Genomic DNA, 21,188 nt, shown 5'->3' with positions numbered 1-21,188 from the left:
ACAAAATGGTACCACTAAACCAAAATGAATTCCTACGAAGAACAACTATCAATAATATTTAAATTATAATGCTATAATAAACTTTGGTCTATTTATATATTTTTATGAATTTCCACAGCCGAGACGGTGGAAGTAACAGACCGGGGAGTGGTATCGTACAAGGAACTGAGGTTCGAATGCCAACGATTTTTCACATGATCATTGTAAACTGATACTTAGAAAATAAGGACTACTTTCCCACTCACAAGCTCAAACCATGTGAAGAATGCCCTAAATAACCACAGTGATCAATAGATGTGAGGATTATGAGAAAAACGTCACCCTAAAATTTCTCTCTCAAATATCTATGATGTACTCGAGGCTGACGGCTAGCTTCTCCACGGTATCGATATCAGGAAGGAATAGAGCGAAAGAAATGAACACATCAGAACATTACCTTAGTTTCGAATATTCGTTGTAACATTTTCTATGCACAATATGACTTTCCCTGATTTCTAGAGCCGTTTGTGTCTGAACGTATTTCAGTATAGACAGTTATATATCAGTCGCATTCAAAAAACATTTAATCAAGTTTAATATAACCAAAGAGCAGATTAGGATGAATAAGATAAGAATGGTGTGAAAAATGTGTTACAAATCTGTTCCTGGTAACTATAGCTCCCCCTGTGAGTATAATTCATTCCTAAGTGAGTGATCAATTGCGAATAAGAAGGAGAATATAATCTGCAAAATATGGATGTTTGCAGCTGTTTATCCATTTTATTAATCCATTTTAAAGACTAAGACTAATAATACTAATAAATGTACCACAACGTGAATCCATATTCTGCCATACCTGGTATTCCATAATGCTCTTCCTGTTCATTATCCTTAAGACTGGTCACGCCTCCGAGCAGCACATGGCTATGCAGTCCATCAGAACAATATTCGATGTGTTCATTTTCATGTGCCAATGTGTAAAGGAAAATGAACTTTGAATGCATTATACTGCAGGAGTGCATAAATACTACATGAAAAATATACATTCCTACATTACGGTACGTTAGGTTCATTTTCCTTTACAAACTGGCATAGGAAAATTAACACAATGAACATTGTTCTGATGGACTGCATATCCATACGTGGCTGGGAGGCGTGACCATTCTTAAGGAAAATAATTCATAAGAAGAGCATTGTGGGATATGAGGTATTGCTATCGCAGCGACGATATGGTCTATTGTGATCAAAATCTCTTTCTGAACGGGATACTTACCATTTCGGACGATACGGCACTGGGCCTCAGGAGATCCGGAGAAGCTGTAACGGCTAGTGACTGCTTCACGGCGAGACAGAGTCTCAGGAGGGACATGGACGAATGGACACCATGAGAAGAATTGCTTGAAGCCTCGTCGGAACCTGTAAGCAAGAAATATACGTTCATGTTCAAAAGTGTGCCATGTTAGGTAGGCATGAATGTGCAGAAAGCCGGTGCTTTATGGAGAATATCTTAATTTGTAAGAAAGAAATAAACGATCATGTTCAACAGTGTGCCATGTTCGGTAGGCATGAATATGCAGCATGTCAGTGCTTTACGAGGAATATCTTTATTTGTAAGCCTAACATACAGGGACATAGTATATTGGTGTGGAAAGTATTATTAACCAGCAGCACAAATAACTATGATTCAGAATTATCATGTAATTGTAGAGATGCATTTAGAGTAACCCGCTAGAAACTGCACTGGTATGCCTAGTATATTTCCCGCTTACCTAATCTTCTAGATTCCAATATGCGCGATTTCAAAGTCTCTAAACAATAGAAAAATATATTTACTTGCATTCATATTCCAGTTTCATGCTGAACATTCCCACAAAACGTGGGATCAGAGATAGTGGACAGTGAGAATGTCCTTATACAAAAGAAGGAAAACAAGTGGTTTCAATACCTTCTGACACTGAGAAATGAAACATCTTTTGTATAACACAGTATTCTATAAGTTCACGAAAGGGGACACTGGACTAGACAACATTTTCAACATAAAATCTCATTTCAATGGGCAACTTCCATCTTCTTTGCACATAAAAGTCCATATCCTTAACGGAGTACAGCATCGGGGAAATTTAATTTGAAAAGTACGCTGCATGTTGGAACGTAAAATAGTTCAATGGGTTTAAAGATCATCTTTGAGAATACCAACATGATTCATTATATAATGAGTTATTTATGATCGAAGCTAATATGTTAAAATCTAAAGATTGTTATTATAAATATAGAACTGCTTGGAGATATTTATTAAAGTTGTATGTGGATGTTCGACAAATAGAAGGACAGCGCTGGCCACAGAACATCCTCGATTACCTACAACTTAACATAATGTATAGAGAAAGGATGGAAGCAACCTGCATAGGAACCATCACTAATGCCATGAAGATATCCCGCAAAAAAACTTCAAATTCAATGGCTATAAATCAGGACATAGTCATTGGTGTGCAAGAGAATCTTAACTACGTTGTAGGCAAATATTATTTCTGATTACCATCAGCTTCATATACCTGTAAAAGTGAAATTTGATGGTCTACGTTACATTCGAGTCTGTATTAAATGAAAAACTAGAATTACAATGGTTTAAAATTATATACGTTTAAGAAATTTAAATAACATAGTTTTATCAGAAAATTAAGAGAACCATATTCCGGAGAATCAAACAGGGGCCTGTTCCACGAACGAACTTTGCAAATTTTCAACTTTGCACTTTTCACTTTTCAATTCTTGCAAAGTGCAAACTCTTTCTGTTCCACCATGAACTAGGTTGTACTTTTCAATTTCTTCGCAAAGTAAAAAGTCTTTGCGAATGAGTGATCCGATCGAGTTTATTCCATGGGCTGAGCAAACTGTATAGACCTAATACATTATGATTTTAATGCTTTGCGAACTTGGCGGTATAATTGTCGTACCGTTAAAAGTTTTTTATCATGGGAAAAAAGGTTATTACAAGAAGCTGGCTGTGCTGGAAGTTGTCAAGGAGAAACGTGACATCCTTTTTGGCAACTTTAAAAATAACCTCTCAAATGATGACGAGAATACCCTCAACACATCCACATACAGAAAGAAATTCACCCTTCATTAGAAATCCCGTCGCTATATTAAGTGGATTATCAGGCCAACGTACTGTTAGGAAATATTACATTTACTGTAACATCTACGACGTTGGTAACAGTTCTGCAAATAACTGATTTTGATGTCCCATGCATTGCTGCTACACCGTGCAGCTGTGCACCATTTACTAACCAATGTAAGCATAGGCTATAAGAATTTGTTCTTTTTCGGAATGGAATCGACTTCTTTTTGTGGCATGTTTCAATAAATGATCGATCATTTCAAGAATATAATCAGCCTGTGTTGGGGTAATACGAAATCACTCGCGAAATTACGTCGAAGTGAGGTTATGAAAATTAATCCCGTCCTTGTACGTTCTCTTATTGGATGCTTCATCACTGTCCTCACTTGATGCTAACAAAAGCTCAAATCGTAACGTGTTTATATCACTAAACCAAATTCTACGCCGAGAAACTAGTGTACATACTTGTTAATTAACAGATGAAAAGGAAATCATCCCTTTGCAAGATTTATGAAAACTTTTCACTTCATTTCTTTGCACTTTGCATTTCTGTACCAATGGAGGAACATAACAGGCTTGAAAAGTGAAAAGATTCCTAACTTTTCACTTTGCAAGCTAAATCTGAAAAGTGATGGTGGAAAAAAATTTGAACTGAAAAGTGCAAAGTGCAAAGTGAAAAGTTGCAAAGTTCGTTCGTGGAACAGGCCCCAGGTCTCTGATCCCTTTGATACACACCATACGAATGTAACAAATAATAATATGGGCGTCTGACTTGTAATTCAACTCAGCGACTGTAATAATTGTCTATAAGTGAGCACTGAATGTTAATATCTTCATATTTAGAGATGAGTTCACTGCTGACATTGTTTAAAACTGGACAAATTAAACAACTGGAACGGCAGAATTCCCCCATCAACGAATCATTTTAACATGTCAGTTATTGTTTGCTGTTTTCAGCAGCTAGGAGTAATTTTACAAGCTACTGAATTTACTGACTCAATGATATCCCACGAGAGGACTTTAAATCCAATAACTGTATGTCGATACAGCTCCTGTAATTTGACAGGAGATACAAACATTTAAGTCATGGCTTACTGTTAATACATCAAGGGAAATATTCATTATATAAATTACCATTTATCCCAAGTATACAATGAGGGATGTTCAGATTAAGATTTCACATGCTTCAGTCTTACGAGTTAGGCAGTGAGAATGATATAATTCAGTTAGAATATGGCATAAACTACACAGACCGTTCTGTTTATGCATTATGAAACATGGACAAGTCGGTAATTTCTTAACGTTTCCGAAGGACACCTAGCTTCACGCCCTCGGAAAACACCAATACAGTGCCAATAAAGTCAAAATCCAGAAATTCAATGTACCTACGCGATGCAGTGATATTGTAATTCCTGGCATGATGGCAGGCATAAGTGGTAGTCATACTGTACAAATTTTAGTGAAAAATTGCAGGGTATATATAGGTACTTTAAGGCAGAAACAGGTTCCAAGAAGGACATTCCAGGATCCTTAATGAACAAGGTGAGTGTGTATGTGAGGATCTTCAAAAGGCAGTAGTATTCAGTCAGCAATATGTAAAGATTGTTGGTTATAAGAATAATGTCCAGATAGAGGAGGTAACTAATACTAAAGAAGTAATGATATTTACTTATGATAATGAAATTTATAATAAGATACAAAAGTTGGAAACTAGAAAAGCAGCTGTAATTGATAAGATTTCTGGGGATATACTAAAGAAAATGGGTTGGGATACAGTACCTAATCTGAAGTACTTCTTTGATTATTGTTTACATGAAAGAGCTATACCAAATGAATGGAGAGTTGCTACGGTAGCCTCTGTGTACAAAGGAATCTGTGATAGACATTAAGCTGAAAATTACAGGCCAATCAGTATGACATGCATTGCATGTAAGCTTTGGGAAAGCATTCTTTCTGATTATATTAGACATATTTGCGAAATTAACAACTAGTTCGATAGAAGGAAGTTCGGGTTTAGGAAAGGTTATTCAATTGAAGCTCAAATTGTAGGATTCCAGCAAGGTATAGCAGATATCTTGGCTTCATGATGTCAAATACGGTGTATCGCGATTGACCTGTCTAAGGCAGAGGGCGGATCATGGGAGACTACTGGCAAAAATGAGTGCAATTGGACTAGACAAAAGGGTAACTGAATGGGTTGCAACATTTCTAGGAAATATCTATAAGTTAAAAGATTCTGAGCAACTACAAAATGACCTCGATGATGTTGTGGGATGAACAGCAGGCAATGGTATGGCGGAAAACGGGGTTAAAAGTCAGGTTGTGAGTTTCACAAATAGGAAAAATTCATCGCTAATTACTGCGTTAGTGGAGTGAATGTTCCTTATTGGGATCACTTTCAGTACCTAGGTGTTAATATAAGGAGAAATCTTCATTGGGGTTATGACATAAATTGGATTCTAAATAAAGTATACAGACCACTGCACATGATTACGAGGGTGTTTAGGGGTTGTAGTAAGGGTGTAAAGGAAAGGACATACAAGTCTCTGGTAAGACTCGAAATAGAGTATGAATCCAGTGTATGGGACCCTCACCAGGATTACTTAATTCAAGAACTGTAAAAAATACAAAGAAAAGCAGCTCGATTTGTTCTGGGTGATTTCCGACAAAAGAGTAGCGTTACAAAAATGTTGCAAACTTTGGGCTGGGAAGACTTGGGAGAAAGAAGACGACCTGCTCGGCTAACTGGTATGTTCCGAGTTGTCAGTGGAGAGATGGCGTGGAATGACATTAGTAGACGAATAAATTTGAGTGGTCTCTTTAATTGTAGGTAAGAGCACAATATGAAGATAAAGTTGGAATTCAAGAGGACAAATTGGGGCAAATATTCGTTTGTAGAAAGAGGAGTTAGGGAATGGAATAAGTTACCAAGGGTGATATTCAATAAATTTCTAATTTCCTTGAAATCATTCAAGAAAATGCTAGGAAACAACAGATGGGGAGTCTGCCATCTGGGCGACTGACCTAAATGCAGATCAGTAGTGACTGATTGTGACTGATTTATTGATTGACTACATGGCAAACTTCGCGTCATTCTGTGGGGAGATGTAGTTTTCGAAATCATGTTTCACGAGGGTCAGTTGTTTCTATAATCGAAAGGTAGGTAGGCAGATATAAGTTTGAAAAGTTAATGTCAAGTTCGTGGTTTAAGAACTTTAATTTACCAACCTGTTCTCGTCGAAGAGTAGGAAAAACCGGGAAAATATCTGGCGTTTTGACTACAATATTTCCTGATCTCAGTACTGACAGACAGATGAATTAAGAACGTTTATTTATCGTAAAGTTTACATTTTAAGAACATACCTATCCCAATCATATACTGCTTTAATTTTACACAATGCAGTTCAAACCCATTTCCAAAAGTATTCATAGACATCTTCATTTTTAGTTCCTCCGTCCTGCATCTGATTGTATCGTCGGAAAAGACTGGAAGGTTTATTTTACAAAATCCTATGATAGAGTGCAAGGATGTACTTAACAAATACCTGGATGACACCTTCAACAGACATAAAATCAGACTGCGCAGATAATCTAAATAACGGAGGAAAGAGACCAAGAAGTTTTATTCAGTATGGAAACAATATATTTATACATTTATTGGTGTTAAATGATTTAGTCGCATGTTAAATACCGGTGTTGTAATGTGGAAAAAGCAGCGTGCTCATTGTTTTACTGGTATATAATGTGGAATTTATTATATTTCGATCAAAATAACAAAGATGTTATTGTCCCATGGGATATTAAGCTACGTAAAGTTATTACTTTTGTTCAAACATTTCCTTCTAATGGAGGAACATTCAGCAGTTTTAAGTACCCAAGTGAACTCATTAAATTTACCACCTGGAAGATAGTTACAAAGCTCGGTCTCAGAGAAATTGCACCAAGGAGCTCAGAGGAATAAGCAGAAGAGACAGACGACCCTTGCGACTGCAGCATTACTGCACAAAGACTGACTCAATCAAAGCTGGTTATATTTAGGACAAAACTTCGGTAGTTAAATTGTCCCAGTGGAAGGCCCGATGGTAATACAATTATGTCATAATGTACTACGGCAAATAGCATCTCCTCAGCATATCGGTTTGCCTTCCAGGCGGGAGAGTGGTGTAGCAGCTGGCTTCGCTCGCAGGATCCTTTGGTTCTTAACACTCAACCTATCCCAGTATTAATGTACCGGTACTTATTTTTAATTTCGTATGGCTATTTCTAGCCGAGTGCAGCCCTTGTAAGGCAGACCCTCCGATGAGGGTGGGCGGCATCTGCCATGGGTAAGTAACTGCGTGTTATTGTGGTGGAGGATAGTGTTGTGTGTGGTGTGTGAGTTGCAGGGATGTTGGGGACAGCACAAATACCCACCCCCCCGGGCCATTGGAATTAACCAATGAAGGTTAAAATCCCCGACCCGGCCGGGACTCGAACCCGGGACCCTCTGAACCGAAGGCCAGTACGCTGACCATTCAGCCAACGATTCAGATAGAGTCAAGGACTACGATCTGCCAACACGTGATACTCTTATCAAGTATATGTCATTTTAGTTATTCTCCTTTAGATGTAGTTACAATACATCGGAATTAGATTGATTTTCACTAGTTTCATAGAGCAGTAAATTATTTTCTTGGAATGAATGATTTCCACTGCTTGCAGAACGCAACCTCCAGCAACCGGCAACCGGGACAGGAATATTATACCCTTTGTGTCCATTACCAACGTGGCGGTTGGATGGTGGATTTGTATTATACATGCAGAAGTCAGCAGCATAACGAGCGATGGAAAGTGCTCCGACTGGGTGATATACTTATCTTTATTGGATGCTGTGAAATTTGGTAACATTTGTTTACTAGTGGGCCGATGACCCAGATATTAGGCCACTTTCAACAACAAGCAACAAGCATAACCTTTACTAGTGGCTTAACATTGCTCCAACGCAGAAAGAAATTTGGAAACAATGAGCTAGGAAGTGGTTTGGACTGGAATGAAGCGACAGTGGCCTAAATTAAGACAGGGTTGCCTAGTGTGAAAATAGGAGACCATGGAAAACTACCTACAGGCCTGCTAACAGTGGGGTTCTAACCCAAGATCTCCCGTGTGCAAGCTAATAACTACACGTTCAGAACTGTGCAGCCAATGCGTTCAGATGTTTTCATTATTACATAACTGGCGTAAACATCGAATTATTAAGTCTCCGTTCTTGAAATACCCTAGATATACGAGAAAAATTAGGGATGTTGGCAAAGAGGGAGAATGAAAAGCAAAAAATATCTCGTAAATCGAAACGTCAGGAATCGAAGAACTCGTCTTATTTATTAAACAATTCAAGGAAAATGGGATCAATGGTAATATGGATATATACAATGATCATTAGACCGTTGATGGCCTATACTGCAATCATCAGTTGGCAGAAAGAAAGCCAAGGAAAAGTCAGTAATATGTTGGATAGCCTGCAGACAATGGCATGCATAGCCATAACTGGGGCTATGAGAACTACACCGACAGAAGCCTTGAATACTTTACTGGACCTCCCATCACTAAGCAATTTCTAAAAAGGACAGGCTAGAATGAGTTCATATAGATTGGCACAATCAGAGTGCTGGAATGCACAAAGACCCAATCTAGGACACTGTAAAATTAACAGAGTGATAACAGAGGAAGTTCCACACATGCCTCTTGATCATATGATACCAAAGTACAACTTTGAAAAACCGTTGGGACCCAGATAATGAAACAAGAAGAATGGGATATCAACAAATGGAATACTGAAAAAGAAGATATAGTGTGGTGGACTGATGCCTCAAAGACTGGGGATGACACAGGGGGAGGGATCAACGGGGAAAGACCTGAGAGATCAAACCAGATGAGCCTGGGCAAACACACTACAGTCTTTCAAGCTGAAGTGATAGCTATCACAACATGTCTTGAAGATAATATGGAAACGAACTATAGGAATAAGAACATTTTAAATTTTTACGGACAGCCAAGCGGCCATTAAGGCACTAAAAGCAGTCCGGATAATATCCAGAATTGTCTGGTATTGCCATTCACTTCTACTGAAGCTCTCAAAGTAAAACATTGTCAAAATAATATGGGTACCAGGGCATGCAGGTATAGGAGGAAATGAAAAGGCAGATAAACTGGCCAAGAAAGGGGCAGAAACACATTTTGTAGGCCCAGAACCTGTGTGTGCGATTTCCTATGGTCAAGCCCGACACTATATAGGAAAATGGGTACAAATGAAACAAATGGAGGACTGAAAAAGTACTCCAGGATGCAGGCTTGCAAAGGAACTGATAAAAGGACCAAAAAGAAGCATACTAAAGAACTGTTGAAACTCAGCAGAGAAAATGGGTAGTAGGACTGTTGACAGGACACTGCCATCTGAAAAAACACCTACACAGAATTAGAGTAATAAGAGACAATCCAAACCAAACCCCATGGCACTACAGCCCTTGAAGGGCCTTAGCCTACCAAGCGACCGCTGCTCAGCCCGAAGGGCTGCAGATTACGAGGTGTCGTGTGATTAGCACGACGGATCCTCTCGGCCGTTATTCTTGGCTTTCTAGACCGGGGCCGCTATCTCATCGTCAGATATCTGCTCAATTCTAATCACGTAGGCTGAGTGGACCTCGATCCAGCCCTCTGGTCCAGGTAAAAATCATTGGCCTGGCTGAAAATCGAACCCGGGGCCTCCGGGTAAGAGGCAGGCACGCTACCCTTTCACCATGGGGCCGGCAATAAGAGACAATATATGTAGGAAATGCAATGAAGCAGAGGAATCACCTGAACACATACTTTTCGAATGTGAGACGCTGGGTAGAATCAGACTCTCCACCGTAGGACTACCAGGTGAAGAGAGAGAAAAATCCAAGAAGACCCAATAATAACAACCTGCAGCTTTGTGAAGGGAGCAGGTATATCTAGATGGGAATGAAGGAGAAACATGGTAGCAAAAGATCTTAGAGGTCGACGCTAGTTAGGAACTAATATTTAGAAGCCTCATGAAGAAACGAAGAAGAAGAAGAAGAGAAATGGGAATCTCAGGACCAATTATGCCCCCTCATTCATCGACTGCATTGTTATAAGATGACCTTAAAAGTGAATCCTTTCACTGGTGGTGGAAATCATTCTGTCTCGTCAGTGTTCAGATACTGTCGAATCAGAGAAAAAATTCTAACTTCGCGGAATATTTGTTTAATATCAGTAGGGAGTCACCTCGGTCTTCTTGTTCATGTAATTTATTGTATAAGGTTTTAATCCGGTTATATGTTAGTCAAGGAGCTCATTTTCCTGCTCGAATTAAGACATGCTCTGAGCAGATGATTCGTTGGGTATAATTCCAGATTTAGTTATCGTAGCACTTTACGTTATCTGATATATAATTCCAGAGATACAACACAAATTATACATATCCACCAGCCAACCACCACGTTGGTAATGGACAAAAACTGTTTAGTGTTCCTTTCCCGGTTGTTGGTTGTTGGAGATTGCCATCAGTGCCTCCGGTGGAACATCATAATTTTAGAACAGACTTCCATCATACCATCCAGTGCACTAACACAGGTCTCCCAAAGCAAAGCACTTTTACACGCACATCGGCGGAATCGATATTTGGTTTCACAATCTTTTTTCACAGGAGGTGAATCCCAACCATCACCATTGGATGTTACGTTTTTTTGTGTCTAATTATTAAGGTCCCCATGAAACTTGGAAGATAAGGGGTAAAATGCATTCTTCAGTTTCAGTTTTGGTGGCACTGCAGCACTGAAAGGACCAAGCTGGGGCTGTAAGTCAACACATATTACATTCATAACTACAGCACTAAACATACGAGCGCACATCAAATTGAAACATTAAAACAATAAAACCTTTCTTAATGTGCGAATGTTCAAGTACTCGATATTAAATTGTAAATAAAAGTACATTTACCTAGATTATTATTATTATTATTATTATTATTATTATTATTAATAATAATTTGTTCGTAAGTATTATTATTTTATTTAGGAAGCAAGATGTCCATTTATTTCGTATATTGTTTAGTGAGTAAGACAAACACAGTGGTATAATAACTTATTTCCGTTTTTCATGTTATATACTCACCGGTTAAGACGTGGGATAAATGCCCCTAGCTGTTCCATTTAAAATAGATCATATATCCATCCATCTACAATACAATGGTTTTAAACATCCTATTAGAGACAGCATCATGCAGACGAGAAAGTACCATAAAGTACCAACGGAATAGCCAAACTTGAGACAGACACAAAGGAAGAACAGTGGACCACGATTCAATTTTGATGATGGTGTGATACCTACTGAAATTCATAGACAAAATTACAATTTAGTATGGTGATGCTTCTTTATCACAACAGCAATATGGCAATGCACGGCCCCATACATCCCGTTCAGCAGTTGTGACCATCCAAGACCTGGAGTTTGAGTGTCTTCTGCATCCGCCATATTCACTGGACCACGTCCCTAGGGATTACCACATGTTTGCGCTACTCAAATACGCACTAGGAAGAAACAGTTCCCGTTCGAATAAGGTGGTGCACGATTGACTGCACAGACAAAGGGTTCTTCTTCTAGAGGGAAACAAGCACTTTGCAAGCACTGCAGGACTTGTTTGAACATAACGGAGACTACGTAGAAAAGTAATACAATTGTGTACCACTCTCATTCAAAAAAAAAAGTTCTAAGTCCGCCTCTCTGGTGTATTGGTTAGCGTGATTACCTGCCACCCCCGGAGGCCCGGGTTCAATTTCCGGCTCTGCTAAGAAATTTGAAAAAGTTGTACGAGGGCTGGAACGGGGTCCACTCAGCCTCGGTAGGTCAACTGAGTAGAGGTTGGTTCAATTTCCACCTCAGCCATCCTCGAAGTGGTTTTCCGTGGTTTCCCACTTCTCCTCCGGACAAATGCCGGGATGGTACCTAACTTGAGGCCACGGTCGCTTCCTTCCCTCTTCCTTGTCTATCCCTTCCAATATTCCCATCCCCTAACCAGGCCCCTGTTCAGCACAGCAGTTGAGGCCGCCTGGGCGAGGTACTGTCCTCCTTCCTAGTTTTATCCCTCGACCCAAAGTCCAGGACACTGCCCTTGTGGCGGTAGAGGTAAGAGCCCTCGCGGGGTCCGAGGGAAAAACCTACATTGGAGGGTAAACAGATTAAGAAGAAGAAAAAAGAATTGTTTTAAAGATTTCATTTAACTCAACCCCTTGTGATGATTTTTATTATTATTATTATTATTATTATTATTATTATTATTATTATTATTATTATTATTATTATTATTATTATTATTATTATTATTATTATTAAATTTTAACTGTCGTATTAACTCGGAAGTGTTCACTTCATAACTGGTTTTCGGGGACTATTGTCCATCATCCGTGATTTAAAAGATATTTAAAACTTACTAATCGACGTAGGCATGTCGTCAAGATAAAATGGAGCCCAGATGAAATGAACATTAGAAGGGCTGGCTGGACATGCATCTCTGTTGATGGACTCGAACCGACTAACCACGGTGTCAGACCATATAGACTTCAATGAATGAATGAATGAATGAATGAATGAATGAATGAATGAATGAATGAATGAATGAATGAATGAATGAATGAATGAATGAATGAATGAATGAATGAATCAATCAATCAATCAATCAATCAATCAATCAATCAATCAATACTAATCTGCATTTAGGGCAGTAGCCCAGGTGGCAGATTCCCTATCTGTTGTATTCCTATCCTTTTCTTAAATGATTGGAAAGAAATTGGAAATTTATTGAACATCTCCCTTGGTAAGTTAATCCAATCCCTAAGTCCCCTTCCTATCAACGAATATTTTACCCAGATTGTCCTCTTGAATTCCAACTTTATCTTCATATTATGATCTTTCCTACTTTTAAAGACACCACTCAAACTTATTCGTCGACTGATGTCATTCCACGCCATCTCTCCACTGACAGCTCGGAACATACCAGCGGAAATAATTTATATTTAAACAAAGCAAGATTAAATTTTTGTAATAGACTGTGAGGTAACGGTATTTTGAATAACAACAGCTATTCCCAGCTGAGACAGAACATGAGTAAAACGTGCAGTGCGTTAGGAGACATTGTAGTCATTTTCACGTTGCATAACGTGAAAATTACGGGTACACCGCAATTATATAATCTATTCCTGTACCACTCACAAATTTTGGAAAAGGTTTAGTGGCTACTGCCTTTCAATGTCCAGTTCCCTTATTTGAATATATGGTGAGTGCTCATCCCGGAGGCTGGTTTGAACTTCAACAGCTCGGACATCAGCCGTCATAATAGGCCCAGGCCTCACTGAACAGGCGTACTAGGGAAATGAGGAGTGAGGTAGTTTACCGTTGCTTTCCTCACTGCGCAAGAAGTTGCTATTACATATAAGTCTGCCGACCCACCGAAATGCCCGCACCAACCGACCCGATGAGCAAAATTTTTCACACCATTCATAGCAGGGACTGGTTACATAAGGAAATGCATTTCTAGCATCACTCATACCTCGGTCACTTTCATGTTGTCAAAGTCAAGACTGAGACAGGTCAGTGAAAATAACGAATTCGTTGTAGCCCACACCAGAAGACACAATTCACTGTAAATACTAGGTCTTGCCAGCAAAGGCCTTTCCTTGTTGACTGAGCGATTATTTGCCATGGATATTTCTTCTGAGACCTTCCCTTTGTCTTTCGTAAATAATCATCCCTACTTATTATACTGGGGTCTTCATAAAAACCTGTTGAATTCCCCTCATTTGGCTTATTCCAATAAGTATTATACCTGGCGTATAGTTATAATGAGATACTTGAGGTTAAAATTAGAAAAGTTCTCTCGGAAAATAAGCTTCGAAAGCCATGTAACTTGATGAAGACGCAGGGTCCTTGTGATCAAGGATTCCATTCAGTACGGTTTTTATTCATTGTTACCAAGTTTGTACAACACTGCAATGGACGTATTTACAGATTATTGTAGTAACTCCATACAACACGTCGTTTGATCATTTTACCATCGTAGTGTGATATTATAGCATATAATTTTATAACATCTACGGTAACTGAAATTCCATCTCACTCATAAAGGCACTCACATTCGAGTTTAAAAGACTTGATTTATCGAGCTCGATAGCTGCAGTCGCTTAAGTGCGGCCAGTATCCAGTATTCGGGAGATAGGTTCGAACCCTACTGTCGGCAGCCCTGAAGATGGTTTTCCATGGTTTCACACTTTCACACCAGAAAAATGCTGGGGTTGTACCTTAATTAAAGCCACGGCCGCTTCCTTCCCACTCCTAGCCCTTCCTTGTCCTATCGTCGCCATAAGATCTATCTGTGTCCGTGCGACGTAAAGCAACTAGAAAAAGAAGACTTGGTTTACCTAAGAATTAACTGGTTGTACGAGATTCCGAATATAAATATCCCCACCGATCAGGCGAGAAAACACTCCCACACCGAGGGAAAAAATCTAACATTTTCCGCCCAGAATAAAAGTTAAGGTAAAATTAATGAAAAGAGGACGTCACCAAAGGCATAATCTCAAAGGAAAAAAAAAATAAAGTTATTCGCTCACGTATCCAGACCAATGTGGCAGCCCCCATGAGCTACAAGAAAAAGAAATAAACAACTGGTTGCTATGGAGCCACACAAAATCTAAACATAACGGGACTCCAAAGGAGAAAACTCAAGTGGAGAAAGCAAACACACTCACGAGAAAAGAAATAAACTCCCGAGAGGAAAATAAAATAAACTCTCCTCCTTCAGTTAGCAAAAGCTTTCGGTCTATTGTAACCACTCTCTCATCACAATGTGCAATCCTGATCTCAAGGCTCATGTGCCTTAATCCAACTTCACACGAAATCAGGATACACCTGTTATATTCCAGGTATACAGCCATCGGCTTTGCCCAATACCTACTGCCCACAACAGCACGTCGTAACCAAGACACACGCAATATCATAACTACTCATCCAGGCTCCAGTCTCACAGCGTCAAGCTTCGACGATAAATAAAACACATAGGCATTTACAAAGCGGGTTATGAGATATATTCCTTACTGGGCCAAGAACCGAACTTAAATAAATCCCCGACCGCTATCACCCAAAGAATCACTACCACACGACACATATCAGAGTACAACAACCTAACAATTCACACAAGAATATAGGCCGAAAACCTGTTGCTAAATGAAGCGGTATAGGAAAAAGTAAATCGCAAGACAAAACATATGACTTAAAAGACGTAGCGTCCGTTTAAAAGCAAGAAAGTAAAAAATGGACGAAAATAATTTACAAATAGACTCCTAAAGGTCATGGCAACCAATCAAGGGTTGACCAAAAGGAAGAAGTAGGATACAGAAAAATACGGTACCTTTTTACAGCTGGTTCTACGTCGCACCGACACAGGTAGGTCTTACGGCGATGATGGGATAGAAAAGAACTAGGACTGGGAAGGAAGCGGCCGTGGTCTTAATTAAGATACAGCCCTAGCATTTGCCTGTTGTGAAAATGGGAAACCACGGAAAACCATCTTCAGGGCTGCCGACCGTGGGGTTCGAACTCACTATCTCCCGGATGCAGGCTCACAGCTGTGCGTCCCTAACCGCACGACCAACTCGCCCGGTAATACGGTACCTCGTAGGGATACACATACTTGAAAGTCCGTTTAACAGCGCGATCCATTACATCTTGTTAAAATACGACAGTAACATAGAAACACTATCAGAGAGGTCCGGCTCAATAGCTAAATGGTTAGCATGCTGGTCTTTGGTCAGAGGGGTCCCGGGCTCGATTCCAGGCAGGGTCGGGAACTTTAAACATAATTGGTTAATTTCGCTGGCACGGGGCCTAGGTGTATGTGTCGTCTTCATCATCATTTCATCCTCATCTCGACGCGCAGGTCGCCTACCGGAGTCAAATCAAAAGACCTGCGTCTAGCGAGCTGAACTTGTCCTCGGACACTCCCGGCACTAAAAGCCATACGCCATTTCATTTTACTATCAGAGAGCACCTGGCCTAAAATGTAGTCATCGTAAGAGTTCCTGAAAAATCAAGGAACAAACAAGGCCTAAGAAGGGCACTGAAAAGAACCTACGAAACGAGATGGAAAATCAGCGGCATCTATCGCAACAATCGAAAACAAGACATTATGTGTGTGCTGATATAAAGTTATTGACTTGAGTTCACAAGTACTTGGAGCTATTATGGAACACGAATGGAAATAAATTTACATAGAGACACAAAGGGGTCTCATACTAATAAGCTTTTGTTAGTAAAATGCAGTTAAATGGTAACTTGCATCAGCTGCATAATAACTGCTTCTCTATTACTGTAAGTGGAGTAATGAAGTTTTAAAACCAGTAGTCAAAATTCATTTCAGTATTCGTAAGCGCTTCCTATTTTAGAGTTGTGTTAGTTAAGTACGACCCGGAATGAATAAATTTAATATGTAATCACAATAGTACTAGAGATGACATACAACATGTTCCAATAATTATGAAGGATATCATGTTTACAAAAATGTGCATATCAGTTCCTCATGTTACGACTATAAGCTGGACTGAAGCTTATCTCCCTTTCTCTTTAATGTGGAAGTACATTAGGTGGTAAAGGATACCGCAGACAACGTATGAAAAGGAAAAATTTGTTCAAAACGAGAAAATTGCAACTCAAACGTATTCCAACGATATATATAATTTCGTGTGGCTATTACTAGCCGAGTGCAGCCCTTGTAAGGCAGACCCTCCGATGAGGGTGGGCGGCATCTGCCATGTGTAGGTAACTGCGTGTTATTGTGGTGGAGGATACTGTTATGTGTGGTGTGTGAGTTATGCAGGGATGTTGGAGATAGAACAAACACCCAGCCCCCGGGCCATTGGAATTAACCAATGAAGGTTAAAGTCCCCGACCCGGCCGGGAATCGAACCCGGGACCCTCTGAACCGAAGCCCAGTACGCTGACCATTCAGCCAACGAGTCGGATATTCCAACGATAATGATATTCTACTTGGGACCATACCGACACTGTGTTTGAGGATGCTGCTGAATAATGATCCCGTTTTAGAATAGAACAAGGAAGGTAATTAAATGTAGTGAGCTGCAGTAAGGTGATGCGGAGACCTCGAAAAATGTTATAAGACCCAAGTTCATGTTACTTCCATTGTAAAATAACCATATAATGCATGAAAAACATCAAGATATGAAATGTACAATAGCCACAACGAAAACTTAATTTACTGAAGAAGATATTTTTCATCTATAATGTTGATGTAGAGATTAGAAAATGTATGAACATGTTCAAGTAGATAAACATAACAAGCAGATAGAGATGGTTAACATCTGAAATTTAAGTCGTATATAAAATTGTGGAAGGTGAGATTGGTAGATAGGAGCACTAATGAGGAGATACTGAATTACGCTGTTAGGAAAAAAAAATGGTTAAATCCAATCACACGTGAAGACATGTAATATCTACTCTCTAAGTTTTGGAGGGAATTAGAGGGGTTAAGGAATACAAAGAAAGGCCAATATATGAACACATACAAAAAGGAAAAACAATTAGAGTAGATAGACAGTCATATTTACGCAGGTGTGAAATAGTCATCTGCGAATATAGACTCCTCAGAATTTCCTGTTACAAACAGGTCCATCGTAATTAATTGTGGCCCTGCAATAGCCCATAAAGAACGCATGTTTTTCTAGGTATTCATTTTTTTTGCTAGTGGCTTTACGTCGCACCGACACAGATATGTATTATGGTGACGATGGGATGGGAAAGGCCAGGGAGTTGGAAGGAAGCGGCCGTGGCCTTAATTAAGGTACAGCCCCAGCATTTGCCTGGTGTGAAAATGGGACACCACGGAGAAGCATCTTCAGGGCTGCCGACAGTTGGATTCGACCCACTATCTCCCGGATGCAAGCTCACAGCCGCGCGCTCCTAACCGCACAGCCAGCATGCCCAGTGGGTATTCATCCTACCCATGGATAATATATTAAAAGAACAATATCCCTTTATAAACAATAGTACCATTTCCTTCTTATACTGACATAAACGGGGAAATCCACCCGCCATTGTGAAAGGAATAAATTGTTCTAATTGCAGTTATGAGTAGTTTTATAAATTATCTACTGCTATAATTTAGACAAAATACCTACTGATCATTAATATACAATACGAAATATAGTATAAGCAAAAGATATACTGCGCAGGAAGAACTGATGGAATCTAATTGCTATAACAGAAGAAACATAACTGCCATTGACTAGAACTTCGGTTCCAATTGCACACATGAAAGGTGTATATTATGAACGTTCACTGAAAAAATAATAAAAGCACCAACAGGGAATTCGCAGGCATTATGATAGCGTAGAACTTGCCATAGGAAACCGGAAAACTATATCACTCTCAGAACATTGTGCTTCAAAGGAGGTTTTTATTGTGGTCTCAAGTGTAAACCAACCAGTGGCTTGGAGAGGTATTGCATTCCACCTAACGAGCCCACCGCCATTCCTGGTCATCCCAATATTGGAAATAACGAAAATGATTGAATATTGATATAATATTTTCAATTAGTGAAATTCAATCATGGTCCCCTACCGGGGACTTAGATAATTTATACGAAAACCAAAGGCAGGCATTTTTTCCATGTGGATTTACATACTACCATAGTGTGCTGTCACTACATTATGCTTCAAAGAAGGATACCAGTATTGCTTCAATGGTCTCCATGATTCCATAACCGTCTGTATCACTATCAGACGAAAGGACGGCTTCTCCTTTTAGAAGAAAAAAGAGCAGTTTCAAAGGGGTTTCTGTTCATCACTTCGATGCACGTAGGCGCCTCAGTAACTATTCCTATGCCATCCCTACATGATTCTAATACCATTTGAAGGAAAAAAGTACTCAAATTTACAAGCCTCTTGCATCAATTACCATCAACAAAGGCGACTTCAATTGAAAGATGTAATTACAACGTTCTTTTTAAATCTCTGGAGTTGAGACGTATCGCTTATGGGAACCAATCCAACATTCGATTGAACAAGAACGACCATGATATCAGAGTAAGGAACCCTTGGCAGCGCATAAATTCGGATAAACTGCAGACCGTTAAACCTCATGAGTATTGACGTTATATTGTGGTGTAGGGAGGGAGAAAGTATGACTCGCTAGAAATAATAAGGTAACGTACAGTGAACAATATTTTTTAAAATATGTGGTTTTCGCCGAAGTAATTTCTCCCTCTTTTTGAAATTGTAACCACAGTTAACTTTTATCTCCGCTACGTCGCATTCCCGTGGAATGGTTCTCGCACAATGTTGATGATTTCTGCACCTGAAAAGAATAAAGGACTGAGCTGAGATTGAGTCCATCATCGTGGGCATAGGAAGCTAGATGACAAAGTCACATTACTTGAGCACTTGAAAACACTTGAAGTAACACTCGTAAAGGCGAGGTTTTTGATTGATACTTAATAACTGATGGAAGAAGTGAACGTGACGAAGACGTTGAATTTGAAAACTCAAGTGCTGTTTCCTTTTATACTTCAGTTAAATCCAGTACCGAATTCTTTTGGATCCAGCATGTACGCTAATAAATGAACTGATTTTAGAGTCACATTATAACTGTCTCTGTGAAATTGTATGCGGAATATTTGTCCTTTGTAGCTTACAATACCACTAGAAAATTCGTCCACACATATACTGACCCGGAAAGAATACAGATCGTTTTCTGAACGGCACCAAGGGGAAGCATATAATTATAAACTCATGTTTGCACTGTTATATCGATAGTTTCATTATTTTTCTTCACAGATCTGTAACGATGTTGGCCTGCTTTTAAGGTATGTCTCCGGGCAACCCTCCAAGTGTTCCAGCGCACTTAACTTAGGAAAAGGAGTTTAGGGGTGCCAGACTTTTTGTAACTTGAATTAGCAAATTGGTTTAATGTTATCATTTAGACTTTCACGGCCCGTGTAACTACTCATGAAGTATAGTTTGAGTTTATACCGTGTAATGAACTATATAAACACTCTCAACGCGTTTCGAAAGGAACCTTGCCTTACTTCATCAGAAGAAAACGAAAAATGCGTCATGAATCATGGCTACCTATTATCAGGACCATCAAAAAATGATGCTGTTGCCATTCGTTGTCCTAGCATGGGGCTAAAATGGCGCTCCAATTACATCTTAGGGCACCACTTTAAGTTCTTTGTTGGTTTCTATTAGCGACCTTTGATGCCTCATGTTTCATTTTTCGTTTTCTCGTGCTGAAGAAAGGCAAGGTTCCTTTTGAAACGGGTTGGGAATGTTTATATATAGTTCATTATACAGCATATACCCAAAATATACATCCTGAATAGCAAATTGGTTGTTTATGAAGTAATTCATTAGATTCATCAAATGTTCGAAAACTTGTGGAAAGTGAATGTGATTTGTTAGCAGATGTAGTGCACGTGCTGAGCATGTGTAAGTGGTGACAAAAATCTTCATGATTTTTAAGCAGAAGACGCATTTTTTAAAAATATCGGCAGCATTATTTGTATCAACAGTACGAACTTTGTACGTTCTCTTCACATTTTTATAGCTGTTAAGAGCCACTTTTGCCAACATGAACACGAACATGACCAGATGTGTCAGTGTATGTACGTATGTGTGTGTGTGTGTGTGTGTGTGTGTGTGTGTGTGTGTGTGTGTGTGTGTGTGTGTGTGTGTGTGTCACAACTATGGATTTGTGGTTAAAACAGAGTGTAGTTTTAAATAATCTATCATAGCCCTGTTATGATAATAAAACAAGCATAAACATGTAAAGACGGAACGACTCTGTTGTGTATTTGATCGGTTCTCTGAATGGAGGGTCGCTGATGAGTAACCACAACAACACTGACGTGTCATAACCCAAGACGTGTCCACTCGAATAGGCCTCATTCCTTCAGCTGTCTGTGTAGCAAGCAGTTCACAATAGTTTTCAGTACACTGTGTGCAGCTAGCAGTGTGTTTGTGTATCTGATCAGGTGCATACCATATTA

At 39.4% G+C, this 21,188-nt stretch overlaps 1 protein-coding gene across 1 annotated transcript in view; it reads right to left on the bottom strand.

Moving 5' to 3' along the window:
• The window catches only part of LOC136863752 (tachykinin-like peptides receptor 99D), a 474,112-nt gene that overhangs the window by 46,755 nt on the left and 406,169 nt on the right, over positions 1–21,188 (bottom strand). The window contains exon 6 of the mRNA XM_067140105.2: positions 1,253–1,395. Coding sequence (XP_066996206.2) covers positions 1,253–1,395 — 143 coding nt within the window. The remainder of the gene's footprint in view (positions 1–1,252; positions 1,396–21,188) is intronic.

Source organism: Anabrus simplex, chromosome 2, assembly GCF_040414725.1.
Source record: "Anabrus simplex isolate iqAnaSimp1 chromosome 2, ASM4041472v1, whole genome shotgun sequence".
Lineage (NCBI taxonomy): Eukaryota > Metazoa > Arthropoda > Insecta > Orthoptera > Tettigoniidae > Anabrus > Anabrus simplex.
The sequence above is the reverse complement of the archived record's forward strand: the minus strand, read 5'-3'. Positions and strand labels throughout refer to the sequence as shown.